At 47.0% G+C, this 16,203-nt stretch overlaps 1 protein-coding gene across 1 annotated transcript; it reads right to left on the bottom strand.

Annotated features, from left to right (window-relative positions):
• Positions 1 to 13,202: 13,202 nt before the first annotated feature.
• On the bottom strand, positions 13,203 to 14,914 carry LOC123430500 (protein CANDIDATE G-PROTEIN COUPLED RECEPTOR 7-like). Its single transcript, XM_045114367.1, has 2 exons — positions 13,988 to 14,914; positions 13,203 to 13,827 (listed from the first exon to the last, which is right to left on the bottom strand). Exons 1-2 carry the CDS (start codon positions 14,816 to 14,818, stop codon positions 13,327 to 13,329), a joined length of 1,332 nt encoding a protein of 443 aa, XP_044970302.1. The 5' UTR covers positions 14,819 to 14,914; the 3' UTR covers positions 13,203 to 13,326.
• Between the last annotated feature and the right edge of the window lie 1,289 nt (positions 14,915 to 16,203).

Here is a 16,203-nt window from a genome sequence, read left to right as displayed (position 1 = left end):
CGTTGGAGGTGATCAAAGTAGATATGCTTATTGGGGGCGAATGAAAGAATACTTTGATGCTCAGAATGTGAGTGGAATCGACCGCTCCGAGAGATCACTTCGGCCCCGATGGTCGACAATCAACTCGGATTGTCAAAAGTGGGCGGCCGCACAAAAGGCAGTTGACAAGATTAACCCAAGTGGCACAAATGAGGATGATAGATTAAGTGGCATCTCATACATGTTCATCATACTTGTTTTTGGTGTCCGAAGTGCTAACTTGTTTTGTTTTTCTTGTAGTACAACATTGCACAAAACTTGTTCAAAGAAGAGACGAGGACAACCAAGAAGTGGAAGATCAAGAAAGGAAAGATCTTTACCTTGCCTCATTGCTATGAAGTGTTAAAGGATGATGAGAAATGGAAGAAGCGTGAAGATTTGGATGATTTGCATTTGAAAAACAAACGCAAGCGAACAATTGAGTTGAATGATGATGAGGAGGAGGATGATGCATCAAGTGATGACGGAAAGAGAAGCCCCACACCCAACTCGGTTTCATACTCGAAGCCAAAACGATCGGATGGGTGCAAGAAAGACAAAACCGAAAAGAAGAAGAGGAAAGGAGATGATGAGCTCACAAATTCTATGGAAGCTATTGTGAAGGCAAGAAAAGAAGCCAACAAGGTGAGGAAAATGGCAAGGAACTAAGATGCCGCGGCCGAGGAGAGGAGGTTGGCGGCCGAGGAGAGGAGGGTGGCCGCCGAGGAGAGGAAAGTGCCATTGGAGGAGAGGAAGGTGGGCATGGAGCGAGCTAAGTTGTTAGAATGGGAGAAGCACTTGTTCTTCTTGGACACATCTTTGTTCAATGATGCGCAAAAGGAACATGTCAACCTTGCCCGTGAAGAAGTCTTGATCCAAAAAAGAGCCATGATCCGCACAATGGGTGGCGGTGGCCTTGGCGCCATGGGTGGCGATGGCCTCGGTGGTATGGGTGGCGGTGGCCTTGGCGCCATGGGTGGCGGTGTCCTCGGCGCCATGGGAGGCATGGGTGGCTTCGGAGCCATGGGAGGCATGGGTGCACCTCCGGCCGCCATGGGAGGCATGGGTGGCTTTGGAGCACCCTCCGACGCTATGGTCGCCATGGGAGGCATGAGTTTTGCTTCTCTCATGGGAGGCATGGGTGCACCTCCGGTCATGGGTGGAATGTCTTTCGATGTGCCTCCTCACACACATTCCCATGAAGATGTCGTTGAAGATCTTGCCAACACCGTCGGAGCTGTTGGAATTATGCCCTAGAGGCAATAACAAATATGGTTATTATTATAATTCCTGTATCAAGATAATCGTTTATTATCCATGCTATAATTGTATTGAATGAAGACTCATTTACATGTGTGGATACATAGACAAAACACCGTCCCTAGCAAGCCTCTAGTTGGCTAGCCAATTGATCAAAGATAGTCAGTGTCTTCTGATTATGAACAAGGAGTTGTTGCTTGATAACTGGATCACGTCATTAGGAGAATCACGTGATGGACTAGACCCAAACTAATAGACGTAGCATGTTGATCGTGTCATTTTGTTGCTACTGTTTTCTGCGTGTCAAGTATTTATTCCTATGACCATGAGATCATATAACTCACTGACACCGGAGGAATACTTTGTGTGTATCAAACGTCGCAACGTAACTGGGTGACTATAAAGATGCTCTACAGGTATCTCCGAAGGTGTTAGTTGAGTTAGTATGGATCAAGATTGGGATTTGTCACTCCGTGTGACGGAGAGGTATCTCGGGGCCCACTCGGTAATACAACATCACACACAAGCCTTGCAAGCAATGTAACTTAGTGTAAGTTGCGGGATCTTGTATTACGGAACGAGTAAAGAGACTTGCCCGTAAACGAGATTGAAATAGGTATACGGATACTGACGATCGAATCTCGGGCAAGTAACATACCGAAGGACAAAGGGAATGACATACGGGATTATATGAATCCTTGGCACTGAGGTTCAAACGATGAGATCTTCGTAGAATATGTAGGATCCAATATGGGCATCCAGGTCCCGCTATTGGATATTGACTGAGAAGTCTCTCGGGTCATGTCTACATAGTTCTCGAACCCGCAGGGTCTGCACACTTAAGGTTCGACGTTGTTTTATGCGTATTTGAGTTATATGGTTGGTTACCGAATGTTGTTAGGAGTCCCGGATGAGATCACGGACGTCACGAGTGTTTCCGGAATAGTCCGGAAACGAAGATTGATATATAGGATGACCTCATTTGATTACCGGAAGGTTTTTCGGAGTTACCAGGAATGTACCGGGAATGACGAATGGGTTCCGGGAGTTCACCGGGGGGCAACCCACCCCGGGGAAGCCCATAGGCCATAAGGGTGGTGCACCAGCCCTTAGTGGGTTGGTGGGACAGCCCAAAAGGGCCCTATGCGCCATAGAGATAAAAATCAAAGAGAAAGAAAAAAAAGGGAGGTGGGAAGGAAGGAAAGGACTCCCACCCACCAAACCAAGTCCAACTCGGTTTGGGGGGGAGTCCTCCCCCCTTGGACTCGGCCGACCCCCTTGGGGCTCCTTGAGCCCCAAGGCAAGGTCCCCTCCCTCCCACCTATATATACGGAGGTTTTGGGGCTGATTTGAGACGACTTTTCCACGGCAGCCCGACCACATACCTCCACGGTTTTTCCTCTAGATCGCGTTTCTGCGGAGCTCGGGCGGAGCCCTGCTGAGACAAGGTCATCACCAACCTCCGGAGCGCCGTCACGCTGCCGGAGAACTCTTCTACCTCTCCGTCTCTCTTGCTGGATCAAGAAGGCCGAGATCACCGTCGAGTTGTACGTGTGCTGAACGCGGAGGTGCCGTCCGTTCGGTACTAGATCGTGGGACTGATCGCGAGATTGTTCATGGGGCGGATCGAGGGACGTGAGGACGTTCCACTACATCAACCGCGTTCACTAACGCTTCTGCTGTACGATCTACAAGGGTACGTAGATCACTCATCCCCTCTCGTAGATGGACATCACCATGATAGGTCTTCGTGCGCGTAGGAAAATATTTTGTTTCCCATGCGACGTTCCCCAACATACTTTGTGTGGATCAAACGTCACAACGTAATTGGGTGACTATAAAGATGCTCTACAGGTATCTCTGAAGGTGTTAGTTGAGTTAGTATGGATCAAGACTGGGATTTGTCACTCCGTGTGACGGAGAGGTATCTCGGGGCCCACTCGGTAATACAACATCACACACAAGCCTTGCAAGCAATGTAACTTAGTGTAAGTTTCGGGATCTTGTATTACGGAACGAGTAAAGAGACTTGCCGGTAAACGAGATTGAAATAGGTATGCGGATACTAACGATCGAATCTCGGGCAACTAACATACCGAAGGACAAAGGGAATGACATACGGGATTATATGAATCCTTGGCACTGAGGTTCAAACGATCAGATCTTCGTAGAATATGTAGGATCCAATATGGGCATCCAGGTCCCGCTATTGGATATTGACCGAGGAGTCTCTCGGGTCATGTCTACATAGTTCTCGAACCCGCAGGGTCTGCACACTTAAGGTTCGACGTTGTTTTATGCGTATTTGAGTTATATGGTTGGTTACCGAATGTTGTCCCGGATGAGATCACGGACGTCACGAGGGTTTCCAGAATGGTCCGGAAACGAAGATTGATATATAGGATGACCTCATTTGATTACCGGAAGGTTTTCGGAGTTACCGGGAATGTACCGAGAATGACGAATGGGTTCCGGGAGTCCACCGGGGGGGCAACCCACCCCGGGGAAGCCCATAGGCCTTGAGGGTGGCGCACCAGCCCTTAGTGGGCTGGTGGGACAGCCCAAAAGGGGCCCTATGCGCATTGGAAGAAAAATCAAAGAGAAAAAAAAAAGAGGAGGTGGGAAGGGAAGGAAGGACTCCCACCCACCAAACCAAGTCCAACTCGGTTTGGGGGGGAGACCTTCCCCCCTTCGCTCGGCCGACCCCCTTGGGGCTCCTTGAGCCCCAAGGCAAGGTCCCCTCCCTCCCACCTATATATACGGAGGTTTTAGGGCTGATTTGAGACGACTTTTCCACGGCAGCCCGACCACATACCTCCACGGTTTTTCCTCTAGATCGCGTTTCTGCGGAGCTCGGGCGGAGCCCTGCTGAGACAAGGTCATCACCAACCTCCGGAGCGCCGTCACGCTGCCGGGGAACTCTTCTACCTCTCTGTCTCTCTTGCTGGATCAAGAAGGCCGAGATCATCGTCGAGCTATACGTGTGCTGAACGCGGAGGTGTCGTCCGTTCGGTACTAGATCGTGGGACTGATCGTGGGATTGTTCGCGGGGCGGATCGAGGGACGTGAGGACGTTCCACTACATCAACCGCGTTCACTAACTCTTCTGCTGTACGGTCTACAAGGGTACGTAGATCACTCATGCCCTCTCGGAGATGGACATCACCATGATAGGTCTTCGTGCGCGTAGGAAAATTTTTGTTTCCCATGCGACGTTCCCCAACAGTGGCATCATGAGCTAGGTTCATGCGTAGATGTCTTCTCGAGTAGAACACAAAAGTTTTTGTGGACGGTGATGTGCGTTTTGCTGCCCTCCTTAGTCTTTTCTTGATTCCGCGGTATTGTTGGATTGAAGCGGCTTGGACCGACATTACTCGTACGCTTACGAGAGACTGGTTTCATCACTACGAGTAACACCGTTGCTCAAAGATGACTGGCAAGTTTCGGTTTCTCCAACTTTAGTTGAATCGGATTTGACCGAGGAGGTCCTTGGATGAGGTTAAATAGCAACTCATATATCTCCGTTGTGGTGTTTGCGTAAGTAAGATGCGATCCTACTAGATACCCATGGTCACCACGTAAAACATGCAACAACAAAATTAGAGGACGTCTAACTTGTTTTTGCAGGGTATGCTTGTGATGTGATATGGCCAACGATGTGATGTGATATATTGGATGTATGAGATGATCATGTTGTAATAGATAATATTGACTTGCACGTCGATGGTACGGCAACCGGCAGGAGCCATAGGGTTGTCTTTATACTAACGTTTGTGCTTGCAGATGCGTTTACTACTTTGCTAGGATATAGCTTTAGTAGTAATAGCATGAGTAGCACGACAACCCCGATGGCGACACGTTGATGGAGATCATGGTGTGGCGCCGGTGACAAGAAGATCGTGCTGGTGCTTTGGTGATGGAGATCAAGAAGCACGTGATGATGGCCATATCATGTCACTTATGAATTGCGTGTGATGTTAATCCTTTTATGCACATTATTTTGCTTAGAACGACGGTAGCATTATGAGGTGATCTCTCACTAAAATTTCAAGACGAAATTGTGTTCTCCCCGACTGTGAACCGTTGCTACAGTTCGTCGTTTCGAGACACCACGTGATGATCGGGTGTGATAGACTCAACGTTCACATACAACGGGTGCAAGATAGTTGCGCACGCGGAACACTCGGGTTAAGCTTGACGAGCCTAGCATGTGCAGACATGTCCTTGGAACACATGAGACCGAAAGGTCGATCATGAATCATATAGATGATATGATTAGCATAGGGATGCTTACCACTGAAACTATACTCAACTCACGTGATGATCGTACTTGAGCTAGTGTAAGTGGATCATGAACCACTCAAATGACTAGAGAGATGTACTTTTTGAGTGGGAGTTTAGCGTATAATCTTGATTAAGTTAAACTCTAATTATCTTGAACATAGTCTAAGTCCACTTTGAATATATTTGTGTTGTAGATCATGGCTCACGCGACAGTCACCCTGAATTTTAATACGTTCCTAGAGAAAGCTAAGTTGAAAGATGATGGAAGCAACTTTGTAGACTGGTCTCGTAATCTTAAGCTAATCTTACAAGTTGGGAAGAAGGATTATGTCCTTAATGCTGCGCTAGGAGATGAACCACCCGCTACGGCTGATCAGGATGTTAAGAACGCTTGGTTAGCACGTAAGGAGGACTACTCAGTAGTTCAATATGCAGTCTTGTATGGCTTAGAACCGGGACTTCAACGTCGCTTTGAGCGTCATGGAGCATTTGAGATGTTCTAGGAGTTGAAGTTTATCTTTCAGAAGAACGCCCGGATCGAGAGGTATGAGACCTCCGATAAATTCTATGCTTGGAAGATGGAGGAAAACTCGTTTGTCAGTGAACATGTGCTCAAAATGTCTGGGTACTCAAACTGTCTAGTTGAGCTGGGGATTGAACTCCCGCAAGAGGCTATCACTGAAAGAATCCTTCAATCACTGCCGCCAAGCTATAAAAGCTTTTTGTTGAACTACAACATGCAAGGGATGAACAAGTCTCCCGGCGAGTTGTTTGCGATGCTGAAAGTCGCAGAGTCTGAACTCCGTAAAGAGCATCAAGTGTTGATGGTGAATAATACCACTAGTTTCAAGAGAAACGGCAAAGGCAAGAAGGGTAATTCAAAGAAGGGCGGCAAGCCTGTTGCCAATCCGACGAAGAAACCCAAAGTTGGACCTAAGCCTGAAACGGAGTGTTACTATTGCAAGGGTATGGGTCACTGGAAGCGCAATTGCCCCAAGTATCTGGCACATAAGAAGGCGGCCAAAGAAAAATCAGGTATATTTGATATACAAGTTATTGATGTGTACTTAACCGGCTCTCGTAGTAGTGCCTGGGTATTCGATACCGGTTCTGTTGCTCATATTTGCAACTCGAAACAGGAACTGCGGAATAGACGAAGGCTGGCGAAAGATGAAGTGACGATGCGCGTAGGAAATGGTTCCAAGGTTGATGCAATCGCCGTCGGCACAGTTTCACTTAAGTTACCATCAGGATTAGTTATGAACTTAAATCATTGTTATTTAGTGCATGCGTTGAGCATGAACATTATATCTCGATCTTGTTTATTGCGAGACGGTTACTCTTTTAAGTCAGAGAATAATGGTTGTTCTATTTCTATGAGTAACATCTTTTATGGTCATGCACCCAATGTGAGAGGATTGTTCATATTGAATCTTGATAGCGATACACACATACATAACATTGAGACCAAAAGAGTTAGAGTTAACAATGATAGCGCCATATTTTTGTGGCACTGCTGCTTAGGTCATATTGGTGTAAAGCGCATGAAGAAACTCCATGCTGATGGACTTTTGGAGTCACTTGACTTCGATTCACTTGACACGTGCGAACCATGCCTCATGGGCAAGATGACTAAGACTCAGTTCTCCGGAACAATGGAGCATGCAAATGACTTGTTGGAAATCATACATACCGATGTGTGTGGTCCGATGAGCGTGGAGGCACGCGGCGGATATCGTTATTTTCTCACCTTCACCGACGATTTGAGTAGATATGGTTATGTCTACTTGATGAAGCACAAGTCTGAAACATTTGAAAAGTTCAAGCAATTTCAGAGTGAAGTTGAAAATCATCGTAACAAGAAGATCAAGTTCCTACGGTCTGATCGTGGGGGTGAATATCTGAGTTTCGAGTTTGGTGCTCACTTAAGACAATGTGGAATTGTTTCACAGTTAACACCGCCTGGAACACCACAGCGTAATGGTGTGTCCGAACGTCATAATCGTACTTTATTAGAGATAGTGTGATCTATGATGAATCTTACCGATTTGCCGTTATCGTTTTGGGGTTATGCATTAGAAACAGTTGCATTCACTTTAAATAGGGCACCATCAAAATCCGTTGAGACGACGCCATATGAACTATGGTATGGCAAAAGGCCAAAGTTGTCGTTTCTTAAAGTTTGGGGATGTGATGCTTATGTCAAAAAGCTTCAGCCTGAAAAGCTGGAACCCAAAGCGGAAAAGTGCGTCTTCATAGGTTACCCAAAGGAGACAGTTGGGTACACCTTCTATCTCAAATCCGAGGGCAAAGTGTTTGTTTGTAAAAACGGAGCTTTTCTCGAGAAGGAGTTTCTCTCGAGAGAATTGAGTGGGAGGAAGATAGAACTTGACGAGGTTGTCGAACCTCTCATCCCTCTGGATGGTGGCGCAGGGCAAGGGGAAACCTCTGTCGTTGCGACGCCGGTTGAGGAGGAAGTTAATGATGATGATCATGAAACTCCGGTTCAAGTTTCTGTCGAACCACGTAGGTAGACGAGACCACGTGCTGCTCCAGAGTGGTACGGTAATCCCGTCTTATCAATCATGTTGTTGGACAACAATGAACCTGCAAATTATGAGGAAGCAATGGTGGGCCCAGATTCCAACAAATGGCTAGAAGCCATGAAGTCCGAGATAGGATCATGTATGAGAACAAAGTGTGGACTTTGGGGGTACTGCCTGAAGGCCGCAAGGCTATTCAGAACAAATGGATCTTTAACAGGAAGACGGACGGTGACGGCAATGTGACCGTTTATAAAGCTCGACTTGTGGCAAAGGGTTTTTCACAAGTTCAAGGAGTTGACTACGATGAGACATTCTCACCCGTAGAGATGCTTAAGTCCGTCAGAATAATGTTAGCAATAGCTGCATATTTCGATTATGAAATCTGGCAGATGGATGTCAAAACGGCGTTCCTTAACGGTTTCCTTAAGGAAGAATTGTATATGATGCAACCCGAAGGTTTTGTCGATCCCAAGAATGCTAACAAGGTGTGCAAGCTCCAGTGATCCATTTATGAACTGGTGCAAGCATCTCGGAGTTGGAACAAACGTTTTGATGAGGTGATCAAAGCATTTGGGTTTATACAAGTGGTTGGAGAATCTTGTATTTACAAGAAAGTGAGTGGGAGCTCTGTGGCGTTTCTAATATTATATGTGGATGACATATTGCTGATTGGAAACAAAGTGGAGTTTTTGGAGAGCATAAAGGATTACTTGAATAAAAGTTTCTCTATTAAGGACCTAGGAGAAGCTGCTTACATTCTAGGCATTAAGATCTGTAGGGATAGATCAAAACGCCTGATAGGACTTTCACAAAGCACATACCTTGACAAAGTTTTGAAGAGGTTCAAAATGGAACAGTCCAAGAAGGGGTTCTTGCCAGTTTTACAAGGTACGAGATTGAGTAAGACTCAGTGCCTAGCAACTGATGAAGATAGAGAGCATATGCGCTCCGTCCCCTATGCTTCAGCCATAGGTTCTATCATGTATGCAATGCTGTGCACTAGACCGGACGTTAGCCTGGCCATAAGTATGGCAGGTAGGTTCCAGAGTAATCCATGAGTGGATCACTGGACAGCGGTCAAGAATATCCTGAAGTACCTGAAAAGGACTAAGGAGATGTTTCTCGTGTATGGAGGTGATGAAGAGCTCGCCGTAAAAGGTTACGTCGATGCAAGCTTTGACACAGATCCGGACGACTCTAAGTCGCAAACCGGATACATATTTATTCTTAATGGGGGTGCGGTAAGCTAGTGCAGTTCCAAGCAAAGCGTCGTAGCAGATTCTACATGTGAAGCAGAGTACATGGCTGCCTCGGAGGCGGCTAAGGAGGGTGTCTGGATGAAGCAGTTCATGACGGATCTTGGAGTGGTGCCAAGCGCACTGAATCCAATAACCTTGTTCTGTGACAACACGGGTGCCATTGCCTTAGCAAAGGAACCACGGTTTCACAAGAAGTCCAGACACATCAAACGACGCTTCCACCTCATCCGCGACTACGTCGAAGGAGAGGACGTAAATATATGCAAAGTGCACACGGATCTGAATGTAGCAGACCCGCTCACTAAGCCTTTTCCACGGCCAAAGCATGATCAACACCAGAACTGTATGGGTGTTAGATTTATTACAATGTAATTCGCATGATGATGTGAGGGCTAGATTATTGACTCTAGTGCAAGTGGGAGACTGTTGGAATTATGCCCTAGAGGCAATAATAAATATAGTAATAATTATAATTCCTGTATCAAGATAATCGTTTATTATCCATGCTATAATTGTATTGAATGAAGACTCATTTACATGTGCGGATACATAGACAAAATACTGTCCCTAGCAAGCCTCTAGTTGGCTAGCCAGTTGATCAAAGATAGTTAGTGTCTTCTGATTATGAACAAGGTGTTGTTGCTTGATAACTCGATCACGTCATTAGGAGAATCACGTGATGGACTAGACCCAAACTAATAGACGTAGCATGTTGATCGTGTCATTTTGTTGCTACTGTTTTCTGCGTGTCAAGTGTTTGTTCCTATGACCATGAGATCATATAACTCACTAACACCGGAGGAATACTTTGTGTGTATCAAACGTCGCAACGTAACTGGGTGACTATAAAGATGCTCTACAGGTATCTCCGAAGGTGTTAGTTGAGTTAGTATGGATCAAGACTCGGATTTGTCACTCCGTGTGACGGAGAGGTATCTCGGGGCCCACTCGGTAATACAACATCACACACAAGCCTTGCAAGCAATGTAACTTAGTGTAAGTTGCGGGATCTTGTATTATGGAACGAGTAAAGAGACTTGCCGGTAAACGAGATTGAAATAGGTATGCGGATACTGACGATCGAATCTCGGGCAAGTAACATACCGAAGGACAAAGGGAATGACATACGGGATTATATGAATCCTTGGCACTGAGGTTCAAACGATAAGATCTTCGTAGAATATGTAGGATCCGATATGGGCATCCAGGTCCCGCTATTGGATATTGACCGAGGAGTCTCTCAGGTCATGTCTACATAGTTCTCGAACCCGCAGGATCTGCACACTTAAGGTTCGACGTTGTTTTATGCGTATTTGAGTTATATGGTTGGTTACCGAATGTTGTTCGGAGTCCCGGATGAGATCACGGACGTCACGAGGGTTTCCGGAATGGTCCGGAAACAAAGATTGATATATAGGATGACCTCATTTGATTACCGGAAGGTTTTCGGAGTTACCGGGAATGACGAATGGGTTCTGGGAGTTCACCGGGGGGGCAACCCACCCCGGGGAAGCCCATAGGCCTTGAGGGTGGCGCACCAGCCCTTAGTGGGCTGGTGGGACAGCCCAAAAGGGGCCCTATGCGCATTGGAAGAAAAATCAAAGAGAAAGAAAAAAAAAGAGGAGGTGGGAAGGGAAGGAAGGACTCCCACCCACCAAACCAAGTCCAACTCGGTTTGGGGGGGGAGACCTTCCCCCCTTGGCTCGGCCGACCCCCTTGGGGCTCCTTGAGCCCCAAGGCAAGGTCCCCTCCCTCCCACCTATATATACGGAGGTTTTAGGGCTGATTTGGGACGACTTTTCCACGGCAGCCCGACCACATACCTCCACGGTTTTTCCTCTAGATCGCGTTTCTGCGGAGCTCGGGCGGAGCCCTGCTGAGACAAGGTCATCACCAACCTCCGGAGCGCCGTCACGCTGTCGGAGAACTCTTCTAACTGTCCGTCTCTCTTGCTGGATCAAGAAGGCCGAGATCATCGTCGAGTTGTACGTGTGCTGAACGCGGAGGTGCCGTCCGTTCGGTACTAGATCGTGGGACTGATCGCGGGGCGGATCGAGGGACGTGAGGACGTTCCACTACATCAACCGTGTTCACTAACGCTTCTGCTGTATGGTCTACAAGGGTACGTAGATCACTCATCCCCTCTTGTAGATGGACATCACCATGATAGGTCTTCGTGCGCGTAGGAAAATTTTTGTTTCTCATGCGTCGTTCCCCAACAAGAGCTTCACATGATGCGGTGTGTGATGAGGTTAGGGAGGAAGATTCATCTTCGGAGGCGGAAGAATCGTCTTCGGAAGATGAGGACGAAGACGAGGACGAAGACGAGGAAGATGATGATTGATGTGTCTTTCATTTATGTCTTGAACTTTAGTTTGCATTTTGAACTTGGTTGGATGAGCTTGTGGGCATGAACTTTTATTCCATCAACTTGTTTGCCAAATTTCACATGTTCATTGCATTTTTGCGCGCGCTGTATTTTTGGGCGCTGCTGGAGCGGTGCGCGCGCTGCATTATAGCGCGGCCGTTGGAGCCAGCGCCTATCCCCGCGCTAAACCAGCCGAGGCGCGCGCAGCAAACACATTTTTTGGGTGCGGCGCGAAGCGCGGCTGTTGGAGATGCTCTTAGAAAGGGAACTGGTTACCGCCCATGGCATCGATGCCAGCCAAATTCTTAGATTTGGACCAGAACTCAGGATTCTCACCCGATATCCTACGAAGCACTGATATGGCGATACGGGATACGGTAATTTATAAAAACAGCAATACGGCGATACGTCAAACATATATAAATAATGATAAAATAACATGTAAAAAAGTTAACATAATAAAATGTATGAGATGAAATCGAAATACCGCATCACTGGTTGCTTAATTGATTCCATACATTCGTGTTTCTCATTCTAAAAATCGCACTATCATCAATGGGACAACACAGCCAACTGATCATAGGTTGCCATAATCTAATTTAGACTGTAATACGTATTAACATGACAACATAAAATCAATAAATCTTTTAGAGTTAAAAACTTGAGATTATCAAATGACAAACATATATAAAGAGCAACCTTAGATTGCACGAGTTGGCCAAATAATGAAGGGGGTACTACTCTTCTTCCAACATTTTAAAAGTTTTTTTCTTAATAACAATATAGAGGGCACAATCTTCATTGAGCTCTTTATTCTCATAACAATAAATATATGAAAACTCTCACCTATGAACATGACGATAATTAAAATTAGCAACCAATACACATCAATAATGCTCAAATGATGATGAAGAAAGTTAAAAGATGCCATGATTTATACTTGTATCTTCTTCCCTAGCAATAGAAGGCAGCAACAACATCAACAAGTAATTTTACGCCACAAAAATCAACAAGCAACAAGCCAATAACATCAACAAGCAATTTTATCCAACAAACAACATCCTTAGGAAGCATTTTTTATCCAACTACTACATCAATACACAGTACACGTACACTATCTATATGAACAGATCAACGATACATCAAGCTATGAGCAATACTCACTGACGATACTTCAATGATACCCGTATCGCCATTTTTTTTCTTTTATTTTTAAATTGAAAAAGACGATACTTCGAGGATACCCGTATCGAAAGCGTATCTGACGTATCGGAGTTTTGACGAAGTACTGAACGGCGATACTTAGATTTCTAAAATATCGCTCCTTACGTTGTAAATGTCCTTAGAAGTCTAATCGAACCCTTGAATGTTTTCTTTCATGGGCGACGTACGTATGTTCATGAACTTTGAGCAGGAGCTTTAATTACATGATAATTTGTACAGTACATATTAGCTCCGTGCAAGAAGTTACGTAGTACGACTATGTAGCATGTATATATATCCATTTAATTATGTATGTAAGGAGTACACAACTTAGAGTCGAGACGGCCGGGCCGGGGTTGTATACACAGTCGTTATGCATGTTGACGTGTCAGATCTCAAACGTTCCCTCCAGCTCGAGCTGGCCACCGGCAGCCTCTTCCTCCTCGTCGGCAACGTACAGGTACGGGTTCCTCTCCACGGGCTGGAAGTTGTAGAAGACGAAGACGTAGAACGCGAGGCTGGCGAGCTCGACGGAGACGTTGACCACCCACTGGTACCTGTAGCTGAGCACGGCGGCGAAGGCGGAGACGGCGATCCGGGTGAAGTAGAGGTATCCGACGACGACGAGGTAGAACTGCTTGAAGAGGGTGAGCTTCTTTAGGTTCCTGGCCGCCTTGCCGTCCGTCTTGGACGCCTCTCGCAGGTTGCGGATGGACCAGATGATGGGGAAGAAGACGGCGCAGCAGCAGACCACGTCCACCAGCAGGAAGATCTGGTTCCACGCCAGCCAGTCCCGCCCCGCCGGCCCCGTCTCCCCGATCATCGCCGACGCGATGTTCTCGATCACTTGCAGCGGTATGATGATCATCAGCACGTTCTTCTCCCGCTCCTGCATGCATGCATTCTCCATCCGTCATGCATGTCCATCGGCCGGGCTGTTACGACGTACGGGAATCCGAATACACGAATGCGTGGCCCTTCATGTCATGCGTTGATCGATTGTTACATGCATGCACTGCATGTATACGTGTACGGACGTACGGACGGACCTGGAGGTATGGCTTCAGGAAGGACCAGCCGGTGCCGATGAGCACGATGACGGTGAAGAGGAGGATGCCCTTGAAGAAGCCGAAGACGTAGAAGGCGACGTCCCAGCCGTGCGGCGTGCCGGTGCGCCCCACGTACCACGCGTCCTCAGCGGCGCACGCCAGCTTCAGGGCCTTGAACAGCAGCAGCGCGCCCATGACGGCATGGATCCGCTCGACCGTGGCGCGCTGCTTGATGCAGACGAACACCCACGCCGCCAGGAACGTGAAGTACACCGCGGAGGAGGAGGCGAAGATCCCCGGCAGCGGGAGCAGGCCGACGGGCAGGTACTCCCTGTCGCCGCCGGGACGGGGCACGTTGTACATCTCCGTGCGCACGTCCATGGTGACCTCGACGCCGTCCTGGCAGCTGCTGAACAGCACCGTGTACTGGTCGGCGTCGCCGATGGTCACGTTGCCCCCACCGGCGCCGTCGCGGCCGATGTCCTTGAGCCGGAACAGCGGCATCACGTACTCGCTGGTGAGCGGGCAGAAGGAGGTGCCGGTCTCCTCCGCGTACTCGGACTCGTTGGTGATCTTGAAGAAGAGGGTGTTGGAGATGAGGATGAAGCCCATGAGCCCCGGGTCGACGGCCTGGGGAGGGGAGCCCTCGGGGACGCTCCATGAGACGCCGGACACGGACACCTGCGCGACGCCGCCGGGCTTGAAGCCGAACTCCTCGAACAGGATGACGGGCCGCGAGTCGGACACGATCGGCGTCGTCTTGATCTCGCCGCGGGCCACATGGAGCAGCTGGAGGGCGAGGAAGGCGGCGAGGAAGACGGGCGCGGCCATGGCCTGATGATCGATCGAGCGAGGACGCTACCAAGCTCGGGTTCGTGTCACGTCATTCGTGGAGGCGGAGAGGGTGGCAAGGGAAGAGGCTCCGGGCGCGTCGATTCGCGTGGCGTGTTTTCGGGGTGGCCACGAGACCCGCATGAGTCAAACAAACACCCAACAGGCCACAACCAACAGCGTTTCCTCTATTTTTTGTCCGGTCACAGAGAGGAGGGATGCCACGAACCGCTTAAAAGGACATTCAGTGCTAGGTCTAGTCACGGACGAAGCTCCCATAGAGGCAGTGGTGTCAATCGACACCAACGATTTTTTAAATTCCTTCATTAATTTTATACTAATGGTTGTTTATTTGCATAGAACACACCATTGCAAATGGCTGACACCATAGTAATTATTTTCTACTACATCCGTTTTAAAATATAAGACCTTACAGGGATTTTATTATGAAATATATACGAATGTATACATACATAATCTAAAGTATAGATTCATTCATTTTGCTTCGTACGTAGTCTATAGTAAAATCTTTAAAAGGTCTTATATTTAAAAACGGAAGGAGTACTTGGTCCGTGGGAATCTGGCCCTTTGTTTTGTGCGTTTCCATCTAGGTTTTCTATATTTTCTTTTCTCCATCCCTTATTATTTTTTCCTTTTCTTATTTTTAAAAGTTGCATATTTATTTTTCAACTTCTATGAACTTTTTTTCAAACTTTTTACAGAACTGTTGACTCTTTTTTAGAAAAACACATGATTTTATTTGAATTTGACAAACTTTATTTCAATTTGTTTTTTATAAAATTTGTATGATTTTATTTTTCAAAATCGATGAACTTTTTCTAAAATTTTGAACTCTGGGATAAGCTTCCCTTCAGCCGATGGATCGCACGCAAAGCGTCCGTGGCCTTGTTCGTCCGCCACATGCTATTCTAGGCTACAAGCCTGCAACCTTATCCCTTTGTCGTTGCCTTCTTATCCGTTAATTGCAACCACCTATGCCGCGCACGGCAACCCGTTTCTATAACATGATCTTCGTTACAAGAAAATTAACAACATGTCAAGTGTTGTAAAAAAATTCTACACATAATTTTACAACATAATCTCTACTAACATGCCTTTTCTTACAAAGGTTTCTGCAACACAACCTCCGTTGCAAAGGATTTGCAACATTAGCTTTGTTGCAATGGTGAAGGTTGTCCGTCAGACACTCGATGGACCAGATCGAACGACTCGTGACCTATCCGATCTTTTAAGAAGATCAGCCGACGAACGCGTAACATGCCCCTTCCCAAATTCAATGACCTTTTTTTACAAGTGTGTGATCATTTTTTTCAAAAATAATCAACTTTTCTTAAAATCGATGAGCTTTAAAGAATGTTTTTATT

The sequence above is a fragment of the Hordeum vulgare genome, chromosome 2H (assembly GCF_904849725.1).
Source record: "Hordeum vulgare subsp. vulgare chromosome 2H, MorexV3_pseudomolecules_assembly, whole genome shotgun sequence".
NCBI lineage: Eukaryota > Viridiplantae > Streptophyta > Magnoliopsida > Poales > Poaceae > Hordeum > Hordeum vulgare.
Note: the sequence above shows the minus strand (reverse complement) of the source record. Positions and strands in the feature narration are given on the sequence as shown.